The 19,979-nt window shown below is 33.4% G+C and overlaps 1 protein-coding gene across 2 annotated transcripts in view; it reads right to left on the bottom strand.

Moving 5' to 3' along the window:
• LOC106466750 (vesicular glutamate transporter 1-like) overlaps nucleotides 1–19,979 on the bottom strand; it is an 82,857-nt gene that overhangs the window by 29,345 nt on the left and 33,533 nt on the right. For both annotated transcript variants that reach the window (XM_022394824.1, XM_022394825.1), the window contains exons 2-3: nucleotides 18,082–18,153; nucleotides 5,623–5,881 (exon numbers count right to left, since the gene is read on the bottom strand). In XM_022394824.1, coding sequence (XP_022250532.1) covers nucleotides 5,623–5,881; nucleotides 18,082–18,153 — 331 coding nt within the window. The remainder of the gene's footprint in view (nucleotides 1–5,622; nucleotides 5,882–18,081; nucleotides 18,154–19,979) is intronic.

Raw genomic sequence — 19,979 nt, 5'->3', positions numbered from 1 at the left:
AAGAGCAACCTTTAAGATGCAAATCACTGTCGACAGAATAAACACATGTGTTGTTCTAGAACTTTGGTGACTTCGGAATGTATGTATGTATTTTTGTGTAAAGTTTGTATATTATATATTAACTTACTTCTCCTTTTACACTTTACATGGGATTATATTATGTATGTGGATGTGGAAGCGGTGTTAGTGAGTTGAAAAACACTGACATTTTTATAATGGATAAGGTTATCTAAGGTATAGCTGCAAAGAGAAGAAGCATATTATATAGATAAACTGTATATTTAAAATGAAGTCGAGAAAAACGTGGATCGTGAATAAAACATTACCAGAACATTTGACAATAAGACAGCAGACTATATACTAATTCAATTCACTATTAAAAAAACCTACAATTCTTGTTCGTGTCGTTTGGAGTCAGTGTGGATGTAACTGATGCTGTCAGAACGTGACTCAGAACGTTGTGAACCGCCGGTATATAAGTAACTTTGCGGGGTGAGTCTAGCCAAACTGGGAGTGGGTATGACGTTTTATTAACATATAACACAAGCCAATTATTTTCCTGAAACTTTTCCGTTAAGTGAATTGTTAGTTGAAATATAAACAGATATAACTCTCACGCCACGCTGCATCTGTATTAAAGATTATTGTAAAATCAAAAGACACACCCCCATCGTCCGTCTTAGGGTGTTCAGATGTATGTTTCATGACCATAAAATCCTGCTCTCAGGAATACTCTAAATACGACTGAATATTCTCATTCTCAGGCCAAACTGAGAATGTGAATACGATTCTTACCATTTGCAGAAGAAGCCATAGTCCAGGATCTCAGAAAGGGACCTACCACGATCACAGTTTACAAAATTCAATAGCACACAAAGAATGGTAACAGAAGACAGAGAAGCACATTTAAAATGAAGTTTGAATAATAACGAAATTATACTAAACTTGTATCATTATAAGTTTGGTATTGTTCCGTTACTGTGGATTTAAACTTTATTTTAGACAACTTTACATGATATTATGTATTTACCTACTATCAGAGAAGCACCTTTAACTTAAATTCCACAAAAAATAAATATTTGTTTATGATATCAAAACGTTAACTTTACATCTCAGTCTGTGGTATTCACAAACAAAACTTTAGCCGATTGGTAAGGTAAAATTACAAATTGTCCAATACGGGAATCGAACCCTAAATTCAATGGTTATAAGCCCTCAAGCTAAGCCTCAACGGTTCTTTGTATATTCAATAGTTAATAGTTTCGGAAAAATTTAGCCCTGATAAAATCTAAAGACTGTTGATATTTACCGAAGGAAAAGAAAAACTGCTGGAGCAAAACGCCATCTTCTTTCTCAGTGGTAAAAAAGAAAGAAAACAAACTGGAATTTTGTCAGTAGCATTTTTTTTATAAAAAACTACATAATATATATATATATATATATCAAGTGGATTTATTACATTTCTCCATTTATTTAATAATGAAATATTTTTCATGTTTAGATCTAATTTCGGGATGTTTGGAATATGTTTTATAATTCATAAGTGTGGTTTGGATAGAGGTTTCACTATTTCTTTCAGCTCACCTATGCTAAAACCAACCTAACCAATATGTTTTCGTGAGGTTAATGTGACTAATTTAATGGACTGTTATAAATATGCTGCAAGTGTAAGGTTAAGATAGGATATAAGAAGATACTTTATATGGTAAGCATCTTAAGCCACTCTAAAAAGGCTTGTTTGTGTAGATCTCATATTTTACCATTATACTATGTTAAGTTTCAGTTTTAATAAAAACTACGTTTGAGGCACACAAACCGTAATGGGAGACGTCATACTTCAGTTTATAAGTGAACTCCTGAGCTGATCATCAGTCGCCTCTGTGTAACGGGCTTTGTTTATGTACACCGACATAGTGTAAGGAAAAACTATCATCGTTGATACTAACCGATTTTTATCCGAGACAACTTGTATCATTATTTATAGATTTTATTGTTATATGACACATAGCTACAGTTTTCTAGCATTTCCTGACGTTTCAAATGTCTGTTTTTTAAAATAATTCATATTGATTATTTTTAAGTAATTAATTGGCTAATAATTAGAAATAGAAAATGTGGCAATATAATGTGATACTTGTGTGTAATCTCATCGTTTGTCACAATAAATGTGATCATGGTGTATAATAACACCATTTGTAACACTCACGTCTCATACCCTTGCTTTTACAGTAAAATGTGATACTTGTGTGTGTTCACACCATTTTTTTAGAATAGAGTGTAACACTCGTTGTGCAGTCTATACTTTGAATAAACAAACTACAAAGAGCCTGATTTTATTGCTCATTCAAACATTATTTTGGAATATTCTATTTGCAACATAATATCGCCCAACACCTTTCATTATCTTAAAACCTCCCTCGAGAACAATGCTATGTTACAATGTTATCTAGCTAGTCTTTTTCTAACTCCACCAACATTTTGTTTGTAACCAAGCAACTTTTTAGAACAATGCTATGTTACAATGTTATCTAGCTAGTCTTTTCTAACTCCACCCACACTTCGTTTGTAACCAGGCATCTTTCTAGAACAATGCTATGTTACAATGTTATCTAGCTAGTCTTTTTCTAACTCCACCAACATTTTGTTTGTAACCAAGCAACTTTTTAGAACAATGCTATGTTACAATGTTATCCAGCTAGTCTTTTCTAACTCCACCCACACTTTGTTTGTAACCAGGCATCTTTCTAGAACAATGCTATGTTACAATGTTATCCAGAAAGTCTTTTCTATCTCCACCCACATTTCGTTTGTAACCAAGCATCTTTCTAGAACAATGCTATGGTACAATGTTATCGAGCAAGCGTTTTATAATTACACCCACATTTCATGTGCAACTAAGTGACGTTCTAGAACGATACAACGTTACAATGTTATCCAACAAACATCTCGTCATGTGTATATAACCAAGCAACGATATAACGATAAGAAGCGAAATTCAGCTTAAATAATACTGCGAAAAGACAGGTATGTGCTTTTAAGTATATCTTATTTTTACGTTTCACAATGAATCAATAATTAATTAAACTTTTTCTTGTATCACGGCAGGGCCATTTTTACCTGTAATTGATAACATATTACACCATCACCTTTTGAAACATAAATGACAGCAATAAACGACAAAAAAAATCTCAGTTTTCTCACCACAAGAAAATGTCAAAGATATATAACTGTCATCTGTTCAGTGCTGCTGTTATTCCTGCCCTTTGGCTGCTATAACTGACATTTTATCTTAAGTTACGGTTGGCCGACTCTTAGTGAGTTGACCTCGAGCGTGGCTCGTTCTCCGAGCACGCGACTACTCTAGGGAATTCGCTAGTGGAAATACAGTGTACTACATATAATAAATAAATTTCTGTAATATGACTGCACGAGACTTTTTTGTCTGAAACAGTTACCATCATTCGACCTGCTCTGTTACGGTTTGTTGAAGATGATCAAGGAAAACTCAAAACGTGAGGTTAAATTTCTGATATGTTTAAGAGACAAAAGGCCATAGTTGTTCTAGTAAGAGTATGGTAATCGGCAAAACATTGTCTTAAACTAACTCAGATGAAAAGGTTGATCTCAAAAGACTCAGAAACTCTAGCGCTTTTCATTAGTTGACTATTATTCATCAGTAGTAAAATAGTTCTAAAGTAGTACAGGTTGTTGAAGTTAAACTAACACTCAAAAGCTCGTGAGACATTTTTAGAAACTCTATAAAAATAATATGGATCAGTAAAGTATTTTATCAAGAACTACTAACAACTCACATCTTTATAAGTAGAAATAAGCAGTTTAGAATAGTTATTGCATGGGAACAAATTAAATGAAAAATAATAACATCACAACAGTTCCATTACTCAGAGAGCACATTTCTCCCAATAACTGAGTCAGTTACTTTGAAATTAAATAATTTAATTTTCCTCCTCAATCGTCTAAAAATATATAACTCTTTAGTCTTCACTAAGAGTTTTGTTCCAGTTTTCCGAGAGTAACATCCAAAGTGACGTCACATATGGTTACAATATTAAAATTCATACCTATGTAGACATAACAAAATGGATAATTCGAAGTGCTTAACATTTGATGTCTTGTCTGATAATATAGTAAAGAGGAAATACAACAATCTCAGTTATTTAAAATTTGATGTCTTCTGAGTTAATATAGCAAAGTGAAAATATAATAACTTAAGCTACTTAGAAGCTGGTGTCTTATGTGCTAATATTGTTGTAAAGCTGCTCTTTCGTTGGCGTGTTCTTTTAAATTATCTGATGAAAATAATTTAACATCCAGTCCAAAAACTAACAAATTAACTTATTTTTTCCTTTACTCACTATATTATATCTTGTCTGAACCTCTTGTTTATAAACTACCCTTGAATGTACTAGAAAAGCTGACGTCAAAATAATTTAGAAATTTCTAGATGTTCTAGACCTATCTTATTAAACATTTCAATCTTAACGCCATCATTACAATTCGCAGCTCCCTCTAGTAAACAAACAAATGACAACATTAAAAATATAGCTTACAACAATATAACGAATAGAAAAAAAAAGCTTAAGATGCTTAAAAGTTTTTTTTCCTGTGTTAGTATAACAAAGTGGAAATAGAATTAGAAATCTTTTCACATAGATTAAGCGAACGATTCACATAAACTTGGTAAACGTTGCACGTAGATTTGGTGAACGTATCACATAAACTTGGTAAACGTTGCACGTAGATTTGGTGAACGTATCACATAAACTTGGTAAACGTTGCACGTAGATTTGGTGAACGTATCACAAACCATAGCAGATTCACAACAATAGCACATTATTAGCTTAGTGATTAAAACTTCACATTAAAACCGTTTTATAACAATATCACGTGTACGTGACGAACAACTTGCAGACTTATTGATGGTCTAGTGAAACCTTTTCAATAAAAATAACTTGTAAATTTAGTGATAATCATATTAATCCTTTTCCACTGTATATGCCGAGAAAAGTATCTATACTAAATCCGCTTCTTAACATTACCAAGTGCATTTAGAAAAAAAGTACAATCGGATTAAATCCGGTTTCGTAACAACAACACGTATATTTAGAAAACGTATCATCAGCCCCTTAACTATAACTCTACATTTAGAGAAAGATTAAATCCAATTCTTTAGCAATAGCCCCCCCCCCCCAGTGGCACGGCAGTATGTCTGCGGACTTACAACGCTATAAATCGGGTTTCGATGCTCGTGGTGGGCAGAGCACAGATAGCCCTTTGTGTAGCTTTGTGCTTAACTTCAAACAAACAAACAAACAAATTGTTTACCTCTATGAAAGCCCTCCTAAGTTCAACTGTTTTTGTTATTGTTGTTAATCAGAATCCGGAATACTTCAGAAAATTCTGGAGCTAAGGCTCCATATAACTGAACAAACTGATTATCGTGTGCTTCATGTTAAGATTTAATGTATATACTAAGCTTTATTTTTGCGTATATACATTGCCTTACACTTTGTTTGTTTCTTTAGTTTAGTTTCACAGCGTTAGTGTACCTTTTGTTAGGGATTTTATATTGATTATTCTAGTGTTACCAGTAATACTTACTTCTGCTGTCACGTTGCTGACCATCTGAACAATAGCTACTCCAAGATTACATCGGATACCAAAGCTGATGAGAAACCCGAAAAAGGAAAGCATGGCTATTAAGTATCGTTTGGTCATATTTGGACAGCAAGGACAGTTAGGTTCCAGGTATCGTTTCCAAGAATTCTTCTGCTTCGGGGTTTTTTCACTACCATAAAACTCTTCTTGTAGTTCATCGTGTTTAAGAAAACCCTTTTCGTCTTCTTGCTTCTTAAATTTTCTGGGAACAACAATGAAAGGTGAATCGTCTATTGTTTAATTCTATTATAAATCTTAATTAGACAATTGCCATTCTGAACTATGTTATTAGAAGGTTAACGCACATATATTTATAATGAAATTTGATGTAAATGAACCAGTTATTAAAATATTATCAATTTATTAAAAGATATTCCTTTTGAACTCTTAAGTTTCTGCTGATTCAAAGTCAACACATTTTCCAATGTCCTTAATCATTTTAGTGGCTGCTTCTGCTGTGCTCTAAAGGCTAAAGCTCTGACGTTAACCTCAACTAACACATAACTACAATACTTAGTTTATACAAACAGAAATATTTTACTGTAATCCTACAGTTTGTGTGAGACCTTAACTTTCCTGTAGCAAGAATTCTACTAATATAAGTTTATGACGCCCAAGGCTTAGTGCCAGTCTTTAAAATCATTATATAACAACAGATATATTTCAATATTTTATAATATGCATGAAAATTGTTAGTTTTGGTTGAAATCTCGTTTCAGCCTGACCTAACTAACCATCAAAGTCAAAACGAAATAAGTGGATATAGAGAAAAAATAGACAATTTATTTTACCTACATTTAACATACCTTCTTTCTTAGGTTAAAGGTTTTCAACCATCTTATAGCGCCAATTTGCAACTCTCCCAATTAAAGTAAACACGATTTGTGTATGTGTGTAAAACGTTTTACTGCCACATTTATACAAAAGAACCTTATATAGGCATTGTTTTGGAACTGAATTTGGTTAATATTCAATTTTTATTTAAATAATTGAAATGTTCAAGTTTTTATTACTGTTTTCCACTAACAATGTTTGTACGCCAGAGAGCCTTTTCTGTAACTGACTCAAACTGAAGACAACTTGTATAATATTTAATATGCACGTGACTGTGTGCTTCTAACCTGTATAGTTTCATTTTGGTTAGCTTACACGTTTTATTTGTTTTAGTGGTGGAAAAGTCGTGTTCCATTTCACCTTCTATGGGCTCCCTGGATTTATTTCGTTATGAGGTTTTATTAGAGGTTATTCTCGTGAATGAATGTACACAGTTCTGTAATTAACCGTACAATATAGGCAGGCTTCTTACATTTAGATAACTAAACGTGTAATATAGATAGTCTTCTAACATCGTTTTAACTAACTGTACAATATAACTAAGTTTAAGATTGTGCGCAACTCAATGTAATAACCTTTTATACACTGTAAATGAAACTGACTTAATAACTAGAATAATTTTGCTGCTAATTCATTGTGTGTTCTGTCATGATTAACTGAAACTTTAAAGTATATTACAACATTTATGATACTTGTTCATGTGGCATATATATATATAAAGTAATTGATGTGTACAATAAGCCTTACTCTGAATAGATCTTTCCTGAAACATCGATAGAGGTGTGTATTAAAGATTATCCCATAACTAAATTATGAAGACAACAGATCTCGTCATTAAAATATAGAAATATATAGATGCCATTAAATTGTTATGGTAACCTTGGAAGAAAGAGACACCAATGAAACAACAATGTTATGTCCCCTTCTTGCACAGAAGATTACAAAACATACAAATATTTTCCATGTGTGTTCTAATACTTGGTGTGGCAAAATTAATTTGTAATATTGTGAAACGTTGCACAAGGAAGGAAATTGCTGAAGTAGGTGCCAGTCCAGGTTGTTTTAATCACTGCCTGGAGCAATTGTACGTGGTGGTATACCTTCTTAGAGCGAGGATATATTTACAATTTCTCCTGAGAGCGATTGGCTAAGACGTGTCTTAGGTTGAAGTTCCTTGGTTTTATTTTATTTCGTTTCTAGAGTTGAGACTACAGGTCTAGCTTGAGAAACTAAGTGTATTTTTCTCCTTTTCAGACTAACCCGTTCAAAGTTTGCAATCTCTTGTTTAGTTCATATCGCTTTCAGTGTCAGCTTAAACACAGTTATCCTAAGTTCTGCTGGTTCAATCCACTGGATACAGTTACATCTCGTTGTCATGTTTTACTAGTCTATACGATCACCAAAATCTAATAACAAGTATTAGGAAAAAATGTATCGCCAAATAAAAAAGCTATGTAAGGCTGGCTACTGAACTTGAAAAACGTAACCAAACAAGATGGGGATGAAAGTGGACATATCACTTGATCCGGCTAATGATCGAATAGAAGAATAAGCCGTCTCGACTTTAAACGGAGAATAAAATCCATACATTACTGACTTCCCCACTTTATCTATCGAAAGTTTGGTGTTTGAACAGAATCTCAGCTTTCATCATTATACCTTTCTTTTAGTTAACTTTAAAATACTACTTTTATGACTATTTTACAATAGAATAACATTTTACGATTGGAAATTCTGGTTCTCTTTGTTTTTTCAATGAGGAAGACTGTAATGTAGGGATTTTCTTCTCCATGTAAAGTCGAGACAGCTTAGTCTGCTATGTTATGATTAGCCGGATCAAGTGATATGTCCACTTCCATCCCTATCTTGTTTGGTTCATTTTTTCAACTACTGTAGCCAGCCTTACATGGATTTTTATATTTAGCGATATATTTTTTTCCTAATACTTGCTTTTTTACTTTTTTATAAGATGACATACGTAGGTCACTAGGTTATGGATTGTATTCTAAAGCTTTATAAATTTTGCATAGAATAATAATAAAATAGGTAGTCAAAGATCGTGAAGACTGTTTTGCTCTGTCAACTGATGATAAAATTATAGTTTATGCTAGAACTAGGTAGGTACTAGGCCTGTTAATAAAAGATGATAATGAAAGAAAATAGGAAATCTCGGTTTTAGCTATTCGCTGTTTTTCGACTTTGGGACGCTCTGAATAGCTGAAAAGCGGCCTATACACCGGAGATAAAGCGATTATGCCAGTTAGCTCTTCATATCTATCTTCTGAAGATATATGAGCTTTATTTCAATCTAAGTGCGCCCATCCTATAGCTAGCTATAAACCTAACCTAAATTGTACAATATCAGCACGAATTCATAGTCATACCTCTTTTAAGTTCACCTTCAGTTAGCTAACTAAACAGCTAATTATCAACCAACATAATTTCTCTATTACAAATCTCAGTTTGGTTATATCTAAACTTAGAAGAAAAAAAACACAATAGAAATCTTGCTTTTATCGAATTGCGATGTTATATTCACCTGGTTTCACCAAGACAATCTAAATATTTATTCAAGTGCGCTATTCTCCATAAGAGGTGTTAACTTATCATGAATATCACCATGAATCTCCATAATTGCTGTTAGTTTTTCATCTTTTTTCATGGGGATTCTTTATAGTCGTATTAGTTTTGTCATAATCGCGATTTTTCACAACCTGTGTTAGGTTTTCATCATCAACGTGATTTCTTATAACCAGTATTAGTTTTCATCATCAGAGTGATTCTTGATTGCCGGTATTAGTTCTTAATGTTATCATAATTCTCCAAATCAAATGTTAGTTTCCATTATCACAATCGTGATTCTTTATAAATGTGGTTAGTTCTTCAGCATCAGCATGGTTCTAAATAACCAGTGTTAAATTTTCATAATCATCACGATTCTCCTTAACCAATATTCGTTTCTAATTCTTAACAAGTTAAGTTATAATGAATTAATGCAAGTTTTTAAGTTACTATGCTTAAAACTATCACTTTGTAAAACCTATTACAACATTGGATTTTGTGAGCAGTGACGTCGGGCCATCCGGAAGAATGGGGGGGGGCGTTATAATGTGACTGTCAATCCCACTATACGTTGGTAAAAGAGTAGCCCAAGAGTTGGCGATGGGTGGTGATGACTAGCTGCCCTCCTTCTAGTCTTACACTGCTAAATTAGGGACGGCTAACGCAGATAGCTCTCGTGTAGCTTTGCGCGAAATTAAAAACAAACCAAACATCTACAAAATGCAAAAGTTAATCCCCCTGGATACCCTGGTTATATCTCACTCAAAATGAAATGAGTCGAGCCAGTGTTGAGATTATTCGTGAAGCTGTTATAAGTGACATTATAAAGACAGGTGCCTCTCGTCTACCTAGAAACAGCACCAGACTGCAACAAATAACACATTTTTTTTTTTTTTTGCTGTCGGATATGTCCGAGAAAATGAATAAGTAATCGAACCTTTACTAGTTTTGATAGTGTTCTGTGTGAAGAAAGCTGCGGAAATGTTAAGTCTACTGCAAAATCTTAAAAAATCTGCGTGGCTGAAGATATGATGGCTGTTCTACTATGTCACGTCATCACACGAGACATCAGGCTCATGTGAAAGATTAAGCTTCAAAAGCATATCATTTGCATTGCTTTGCACATTTCTTACATTTAGTGGTTATAGACACATATAGAAGAAACTGAAAATAAAATTATTTGCGACAGTCCATGAATAGTTCTCATTTACTGAAATCGGCACAAAGCGACATAATCTCTTCTAGAACATTCAGCAGCAATAACAACCAAAAGGAAGTGATACACGTTGTTTAAATCAAACAGAAAACTGTACCATAATAACTTTTCAACTGTTGAGAAACGTGCATAATGGTGACTTTGATTGTGAAACTGTTGATAAGGCTTCATTCCTTTTGAAAGTGTTGACGACATTGAAATCTTCTTCTGCTTGGTCACTATAAGTAAACTTTAGAAATTATGTCATGTGGTTTTCAAATACCTTTAAGATGAGGATATGAATACCGTTATAGCAAAATTTCAAGTTCAAGTGTTTGTTTTGAAAGCATGAGAAATGAAACAAAAACTTTTGACAAGCATATTACAAGAGCTGAAAGAAATATAGACAGTGATGATGGTATTTTTTCAAAACCTGGCACTAGAAAGGGGTTACTGTACATTGGTTCCATATTTTAAAATACAAACCATGTTAACTGGCAATGATCGTTATTGAGTCACATTTTTTATGAAATATTGGAATTGAAGCTGAATTTCTCTAAGAATTCGGTTTTCTGAAAACGTGTTTTGTTGATGCTGTTGGTGTCCAATGATTGTTTAGTGCCTTCAAATACAAAGAATATACAAGCTTTGATTTCTTTCCATGTAGACGACGTCAAATGTTAATTTCTGGTTTCTGAATACAAGTTATTTAGTCCATCAGTTGCAGAAGCTGTCCAGCCTCTCAGACTGAAAGGAAATCATCAGATGTTCATGTAAATGGTAAAGGAAGGGTTCGTAAGAGATGTATTAAATTTGATCTCTTCTCTTTACTGCTTGATGCTGCCTGTCAGCCACATCCTTCTTCTCCGCTTTGAAACTTGTTAAGAGCAACCTTCGTAGTAGCGTCTCAGTGACTTAATGATGCTGTCGATTGAGTCACAACGAGTGCAGTCGATTATATTAGATGATATTTATGGTCGTTTCTGGAATCACTTTGTCATGGATGTTTGATGAAAATAGTTGTTCACTTGTCCCTTGTATAATGTTTTCACATATTGTATGGACTGTTGTACGTTACATACGTTGATGTTTGATGAAGATAGTTGTTCACTTGTCCCTTGTATAATGTTTTCACATATTGTATGGACTGCTGTACGTTACATACGTTGATGGTTGATGAAGATAGTTGTTCACTTGTCCCTGTCTCTTGTATAATGTTTTCACCTATTGTATGGACTGCTGTACGTTACATACGTTGATGGTTGATGAAGATAGTTGTTCACTTGTCTCTTGTATAATGTTTTCACATATTGTATGGACTGTTGTACGTTACATACACTATTACTGTACATATTGTTACATGTACTGTACCCATTTTTTTCTGTACTTATACGAGACGATATATTGGACTAAACTATGATGCTTGCTCTTATTGTATGACCTGTCACTTTGTGCGGAAACATGAATGAAAACTAGCAAATGCATATAAATATGTCAGAGTAACAATATCAACATAATATATAAATATTGGTAAATCAATATAAGTAAGAAACATAATATATAAATATTAGTGGATTAATATCAGTAATAAACATTATGAAGATATACTGGTGGATTAGCATCAGTATTAAATATTCTGACACCCCTGTTTATGAGTAAGGCTCTCAAGTAAATTATTTTAAGGGTGTATTCTCACAGTATACATGTTCCCAAGAAGATAGTTCGATTAAAAGACTTCTAATTTTGCCATCAATTATTCCCATAAAATACTTCTCTACTGCACAGGAAAATCGTTTGTGTTAAGAAATAAAGACTAATAGAGGTTTATTTAGAACCCTTTCTCCCAAGTCTATGCGTCATTTCTCTAAACTGCTTATCTACGATCATTTCAGGATGGAATTGTAAAGCAGGTTTCTTATACTACCCATTTCACGTAACTTGATGGAGAAGATGAAAACTGGCCATATGTGGGGAAGCAGTAGATCATTCGTTATCTGTTATTAAGATTTTCCTAGAAAGACTAAAAACACAAACAAACAATAACTCCACACCAACAGCGACTGATAGTATCATCCACTCACACCACTTACAGACCCGAGTAGTAAGAAGTATTACATGAAGATTGGCTGGGTGTGGCCTAGTAGTTAGCTTACCGAGCTGTGAATCCGGAAACTTATGTTCGCTACCATTTACCCCCAAATTACGCTTCGTATTTTGGAGCGTGGGTGTGTTATGAGACTAACGGTTAAATCTCACTATTCAGCCATACAAGAGAAGCCCAAGGGTTGGCGATAGGTGCTGTTGAGTAGCTGCCTTTCCTTTATTAGTTAAAAATTAGGGACGTTGTTTGGTTGAACAGACTAAATTTAATATACTCTTTTTCCATTACTTAACAAAAGAAGATTTTTAATGGGTAACTGAAAATTATTTTAAAATGTTTCAGTTAGTTTAACAGCAAAACAGAATAGATATAATGTATTTAATTAATACGAAAAGTTTTTGTTGTTGTTAATAATTCAGCCTAGAGTTATCCATATTTCTATAGTTACCAGAAATAAAATACTTTATCTGGAATCATTATAACTGGGTACGTAGATTCTAAGAATATATATTATATAAAAAAGCTAACTGTTATTATATCTTTTATCATTCCAGTTGTTAAATCTTTAACCCCATATTAGCAACAAATAACCTCCCTATTACTGACACGCCTAACAACCGCTAAAAGGTGAATCAATCACCAATGTAACCATAGTTGTGTTTAAATAATGAACTAAGAACGGCAGTCTGCATGCTATAATAATCGCTTTTACAGACAGATCTTGAGATGTGTATAATCAATTTTGTCTTATTACTTCTCATGGACAGTAATTTCATACCAGTGCTTGTGCTAATTCTACTTTGTTAAAATAAGTTTCAGAATCACGCGTTTTCTTATCAAACTCAAAATTATTTGTTAGACTTTCTACTATTTAAGATATAATAAAAGCCGTTCCTTCTCGACCAGTTTCTCTTTTGGAATTCTCAATTTGAATGACACGTTATGCGACAGATGGGAAAATGATCAATTCATAGACTCTAAGGTTCAGACACAGCCTGCCCCCCAGTGGCACAGCGGTATGTCTGCGGACTTACAACTCTAGAAACCGGGTTTTGATACCCGTGGTGGGCAGAACACGGATAGCCCATTGTGTAGCTTGGTGCTTAATTTCAAAACTAACAAACAATCAGATACAGCCATCACTGCTAAACAGAGGGAGAGGAACCTCTTAACAGCGTCCTGTGCCTATGCGGTTATTCTTAATCAAATAGATGAGTTGCCGTCACAGTTGTAGTGCCCTCAGCTAAAGTGCAGAACGCATTCATCGGCGTATCGCGGCTCGACTCCGGGATCTTCCCGATCTGCAGCTCGGTACGCTAATCACTGGACTCTCTTGGTCTATTACCCAAAGACTGAAGAAAATTGTTGTTACAAAGCAACTAACTGTCAGTTAGAAAACTGGTTTGAATTTAAAGATAATAATATTTATTACATTTCCAATTTGTGTCACCACTTTGAAAAAATAAATGAAACCTTAAATTTTCACGATATGTGAATATATTGTAATCGTAATCCGTACAACCGTGGAAAACAAACTTTATACTGCAATATAACTAATTTTTTTGGTTTGAGAATTAAATCGTTCGGTGTTTTTTTTCCTGCTTTATTTTATATGTTATTCACTACGACTGAATTTTATTTTGTAATTATTATTTCCTAACTTACGTTCAGATGGTTGGATTAAAAACAACGTTCCACAGAAACACCCAAATTCTTAACGAATAACTGGTATCTATAAATTGCGCATGCGCAGTTGTGAGAACTTCAGGTATTTTTTTGTCTTTTTATTGAATATTCTTCCTTCTGACATTCTGTAGAATAAACGTGAATGTCCAATATAATGTCATTTATTTATAGGCTAATGAACTGAAGTGTTTTAATAAGCCTAACGAGTAGGGTTAATCGTTGAAAACGTACATCTGAATCTGTGGTTACATTCCTTCGTTACATCCATAATATGGTCACGTATACAAACAGTAAGTTATAAAGATATTTTCTTTAATTGAATATTTCAGAAAAGGTTGATAAATATGTTTTGCGTAAAAATTTACTTTATATTACTAAAAGTAATAGTGTTAGAAGTACACACGTAAACATAATGTACATTATATATCACTAATAACAGCTCAGCAATAGTTTATAGGTTGTTTAGGGGTTCTTTTTTCCGTATTAGAATACATAAAGTTATGGTTAGGCTTGGACAGCCAAAATTTTGCTGGCCCACTTGCAAGAAAAAAAAGCAAAAAAAAAACGATTTCCATATATTTTGTCTGGATCTAATGTATATAGAAACCTATTTATATATTATCTTGTAAAACTTCCATGAGTTGAACACATCCTCTGGTGGCTCAGCGGTAAGTCTTAGGGCTCATAAGGCTAAAGACTGGATTTCGATACCCCTGGTGGGTAGAGCACAAACTTCCCATTGTGTAATTTTGTGCTTAACAACAAAATATGTTTTACAATTATTCTCTAATTTTTTTTCGACCAGTTGTTTAAAAGAGTACCATACTCGGAAATGTTGTTTCATTAAATGAATTCATAAAACAAATCAAGTTAGTTCACAGTGGGTTTGTTGCCTTGTAATAAGAAAGGTGGGACCTTGCTTATGACTGTCATATTAGTACTGATTGCTGGGTACTAGAAGCTTCTAAATCCAGCAATTACACAATCAAAGATACACTAAAGCATTTATACCCATATCACGAAACATATTTATGCAACCTTTGCAACTTGACTTGCTAGTAGTTACACCGTCCAGTTGCGAATTCGACGGTTCCTAGTTCACATCCACTGAAGAAAAAATATATGGGACTTCGCACTTGGAGACTGTGTATGTGTTATACCAGTGATAATCAATCGCTCCCACTATTCCAATCAGAGTAGCCTAGAGTTGGCGTGGGTGCTGTTGACTAGCCTCCTTCTAGTCAGTCAGTTTAAAATCAGGGACGGCTGACGTAAAGAAGAAGAAGAATGGTTTCTAAATCTACAGACAGTCAATACAATATGGTTGTATATTATCTGATTTACTACAAGCGTGTCTTACGAATTTTAAGATTGGATTGGGATTTGGAAGTGACGCTTGTGTCCAGGATTATCACTCACGTTTCCAGGTTGTTATTGGATTTAACAGCGAGCATATAAACAAAGGGCAAAGTTATTACAAGATTGCAACACGAAAAGAAAGCAACGGAGGGGTTGTCAATTGGATTTCTGAATCAATATTCTCGAATATTCTATATTCATAGTAAATGTTTTTGGATAATCTTCTTAAGATAAATCCATCTTTCAAAGCATCTAACGCAGACGCCAGTATTTACGTCAGGAATTGCGACAGTAATACAAATTGATATTTATAACAATAGCTTTCACTTAATTCAATTTGCTTCAGAAAAAGGTAGCTACGTATGTCTGCATATATGTGATTTTGACATCCAAGCCTTTCCCAAAATAAAAGGATATATATATACACACACACACACACACATGCATACACACATATTTTACGTATCGCTTTGTGTTGTTCACTATATCATTGTCGTTTCACGATAAAACTTTTATTAAGTTAGCCTAAACTCAACGGTGGAGGAAGCAATTTGGGATTGGTCAGGCAACTCAGATTAGTGTGCAAAGCATACCAGTGCTAAGGGAGGAGGTCTGGGAGCATGCTCCCCAAGAATATTTTGAAAAATGGGTGCTCTGAGATTGAATTTTGTGCTAATTGTACTATAATTTATTGAAAGTATTGATCATTTGCAAGCACTTCTCTATGATTCACAAAAAATAGGTGCACACTGGCACTTATACTCACCATAGCTATAAGCAAGCACAAGCATGTGCAGTTGCAGATTACGTATGTAATTTATTACGCATTGTTATACTGATTTATACATACTATTACATTACTATAAGTCTATCTATTTACCTAGAAACAAATTTTGAAGTGCAAGTAAAAAGACATATAGTTACTGTTCAAGTTTAAGTATAAAAAGACCTATAGTTACTGTGCATGTTTAAGTATAAAAAGACCTATAGTTACTGTGAAAGTTTAAGTACAAAAAGACATATAGTTACTGTGAAAGCTAAAGTATAAAAAGACCTATAGTTACTGTGAAAGTTTAAGTACAAAAAGACCTATAGTTATTGTGCAAGTTTAAAGTACAAAAAGACCTATAGTTACTGTGAAGTTTAAGTACAAAAAGACATATAGTTACTGTGAAAGCTTAAGTATAAAAAGACCTATAGTTACTGTGAAAGTTTAAGTACAAAAAGACATATAGTTACTGTGAAAGCTTAAGTATAAAAAGACCTATAGTTACTGTGAAAGTTTAATTATAAAAAGACCTGTAGTTACTGTAAAAGCTTAAGTATAAAAAGACCTATAGTTACTGTGAAAGTTTAATTATAAAAAGACATATAGTTAGTGTGAAGAAATGTTGGTCCGGCTGCTGCCCGGTCTGTCGTACCTGCTTCGGCGCACACGAAACTCTAAGTATCCCTGAATAGCTTGTAATCATAAGAAAATTGTTAGTTCTTTTCCCTCTGTGTGCAACCCGGTGACAGATTAGAAATGAGCTGGACATTTTCCAATCAGCATTTCTTGATTACATTAGAAAGTTATCCACCTCTTTCAGTTTTGAAAATAAAATTTTAAGGTTTAAGATTTAATGTCGAGTTTTGAATTATTTGTTTCATTAGAGTAAAAGTTCGCAAATTTATAAATCAGTTCGAATGAAAAAAATACAATTCTATTGTTTAGCCTCAGCCTCTTACTTTGTTTATTGGAACAATATGATCTACGTGTTAGCCTCAATCTACTCCTGTACACGTGTAACAGAAAAATATAATTATAAGGTTTAGTCTTAGTCTATTCCTGTTCATAAGTAGAACAATATAATTCTACGGTTCAGTCTCAGTCATTCCTGTATAATGCAGATAACCCTCGAGTAGAATTGCGTGAAATTCAACAAACAACAACATTCCTGTACATACGAAGAAAGACTACAGATGAAACAATTATAAATCTTTCAAACTAATTAATCGTTTACCTGTTTCTGTGGCAAATTGCTACTTATCTCTAGAATTTATAACAGGATTTTACCGAAATCCTATTATGGGATTAATTTATTATGTCCCCAAGCAACAAGATTAAAACCCCCGTCTTACTCCCACTGCAATTTTAAAACTTTTCCGTTTTAACCATCCAACAAGTTAAGAATGTTATATTGTTTTTAATTTATGTTCTATTTTTGCTTTTAGAAAAAAAAAACGGTTACAGTTATATAGATTTTGAACAAAGCATGTTATTACTTACTGAGAACCGAACTTCCTGTTAGTGGATTTTGTATTTTTATTTATAAATTCACTCAAAAGATGTTTTACTCTTATTAAGATCCAAAGAACAAACACCTTTTAGCCCTTAGTATATTATATTAGTTAGTCAACATCATCATAAAATAAAAACCAGAACATTTTCTACAAATGTCACTACATAGAAAGGGCTTTTGGAGATGAGTGCGTTAAAGAGATTTTTTTATTCGGGTTCTTCTGATATTCTGTAGCATCAAATCTATATTCAGCGTTATTATGCATAAAATAATCTTAAAAATATTTTGTTATCGAAATATTGCTGTGTACTTATAAACAGGAGGTTAACACTGTACGTTGCGTACTGATAATCAAGAAGTTAACACCGAACCTACGTACTTACCCAATAAGGTCAGATGTAGGAATTTTCTTCACAGCTTTAATTGTAGGCATCTCGTAGGACTCTGGTAGTCTTCTGAAAAACAAACACAAAAATCTTGTCTTGTGGATTAAATATTAATAAACAGGTAGATTGATAAATATATAACAGATGGTTAAATAATATTATATAAAATTACCAAAAAGATAGGCATATAGTTAACCTCATAAAGATGTTGAGAAATATACCTAGATAGTTAGATAGATATTAACAGGTCAATACTAAATAAGAATATATATATATCTGTTTACAAAATATTTCTAACAGCTATTTTGGAAGTGTGTTGCCAAATGTCTAGATGTGAACATCAAAGACAGATCCAGATGCTTCTTGATCTAAAATGTAAATTTACGTTATTTGTAACTGGCTTACACGTATAGGTATCCGCTAATACCTCGGAGAAATATGATTGCCGAGAAAACGTGTTATTTCACCATGGTAATGGTATTAGCCTCAGTTAGGTGGAAATAATCCCTACTCTGGAAGCAACTTTTTGAAGGTTTTCCTTAATACATTTTCATAACTTTTTTAAATGGATTTCTATTACAATGTCTTATATCAATGGAGCCGGTGGATGTTATGCATATATATTGTCTTATGACTTGTTTTATATTGTCCCCATGAAATAGTTTTTAAACTTTTATAATGCGCACAATGAGTCATCTAATAAAATAAGCAAGTAAGTTTGAGAGTTACAAACGTAACTATATTTGCTGCTAAATGCAGTAGCTTTCTGAATATCTCTTCTGTGGGAGAGAGTTCAAAGTTCAGTTAAACAATACTTGTTTATTCTCTGACCAAATATGTGGGAAACAGACTGTAAAGTTCGAAGGTATAGTTACACAATCTTATATATGTATATAAGTCATGATTACTTCTCGCTAAGTTAGCAGAAAAATAGGCTTGCTCATATTGCTCAAGTAAAACATAGAGGATAAAGTAACAATCTCTTTTATTAACTGAAGAGCGGGCTAACTCACGAAAACGGTATCTTGATGAAACAACATAATCAGAATATAGTTATTACTTATACATAAAAAAATCCACCAGACTTTTGGCTATATTATTCTGATATTTTAACAGCGTCTCATAGGGAGCAACGTAATATGTTAAAATTTAATTGTCGCGGAAAATTACAAATACTTGTATGTTTCGGATATTCGCGGCAAAGCTACACAAAGGTTTTCTGCGCTAACTACCCTAGTTTTGAACCGATACACTAGAGAGAAAAGACAGCTACTCAACAGCATACATCGACCATTTTTGGGTAACTCTATCGAATAGTGGGGCTTGACTGGCACTCTTACAATGTAATCTCGGCTCCTTAAGTGCGGAGCACGATTTTTTTGGGCTACTCGGACCCATGTGAATTATGCTACCCACTAGTACACAGCCAGCGTTATATAAAAACTGTTTATAAATAAGTGATTTTTTTTCTTTTACATTTCGATGAATACGTCCATGTGACATTTTATAAACTATTATCAAGAAAGTTATCAGTGTATTTACTGCTGTATATAACTGACATTTCTTACCCGTACATGATAAGGTTTCTTTCTTTAAGGAAACTCAGCCGTTTACGGTACTTAGGTACAAAATAAGCACTAAGACAAGAGCGCATAGCGTGTCTTGTGACTTCATGATTAACAGTTTTCATTTACAGATATTTCAGTCAATATAATCCCCCGGTGGGACAGCGGTATGTCTACGGATTTACAACGCTAAAAACTGGGATTTGATTCCCCGCGGTAGACGCAGCAGATAATTCAATGTGGCTGTACTCTAAAATAAACAAACATGTGTTATATTTCAAAATATTAAACTTTTGAAAGAAAATAAGTAAAAGAGCTAGCTAGAGAACT

The sequence above is a fragment of the Limulus polyphemus genome, unplaced genomic scaffold, assembly GCF_000517525.1.
Source record: "Limulus polyphemus unplaced genomic scaffold, Limulus_polyphemus-2.1.2 Scaffold2371, whole genome shotgun sequence".
Classification (NCBI taxonomy): Eukaryota; Metazoa; Arthropoda; class Merostomata; order Xiphosura; family Limulidae; genus Limulus; species Limulus polyphemus.
Note: the sequence above shows the minus strand (reverse complement) of the source record. Positions and strands in the feature narration are given on the sequence as shown.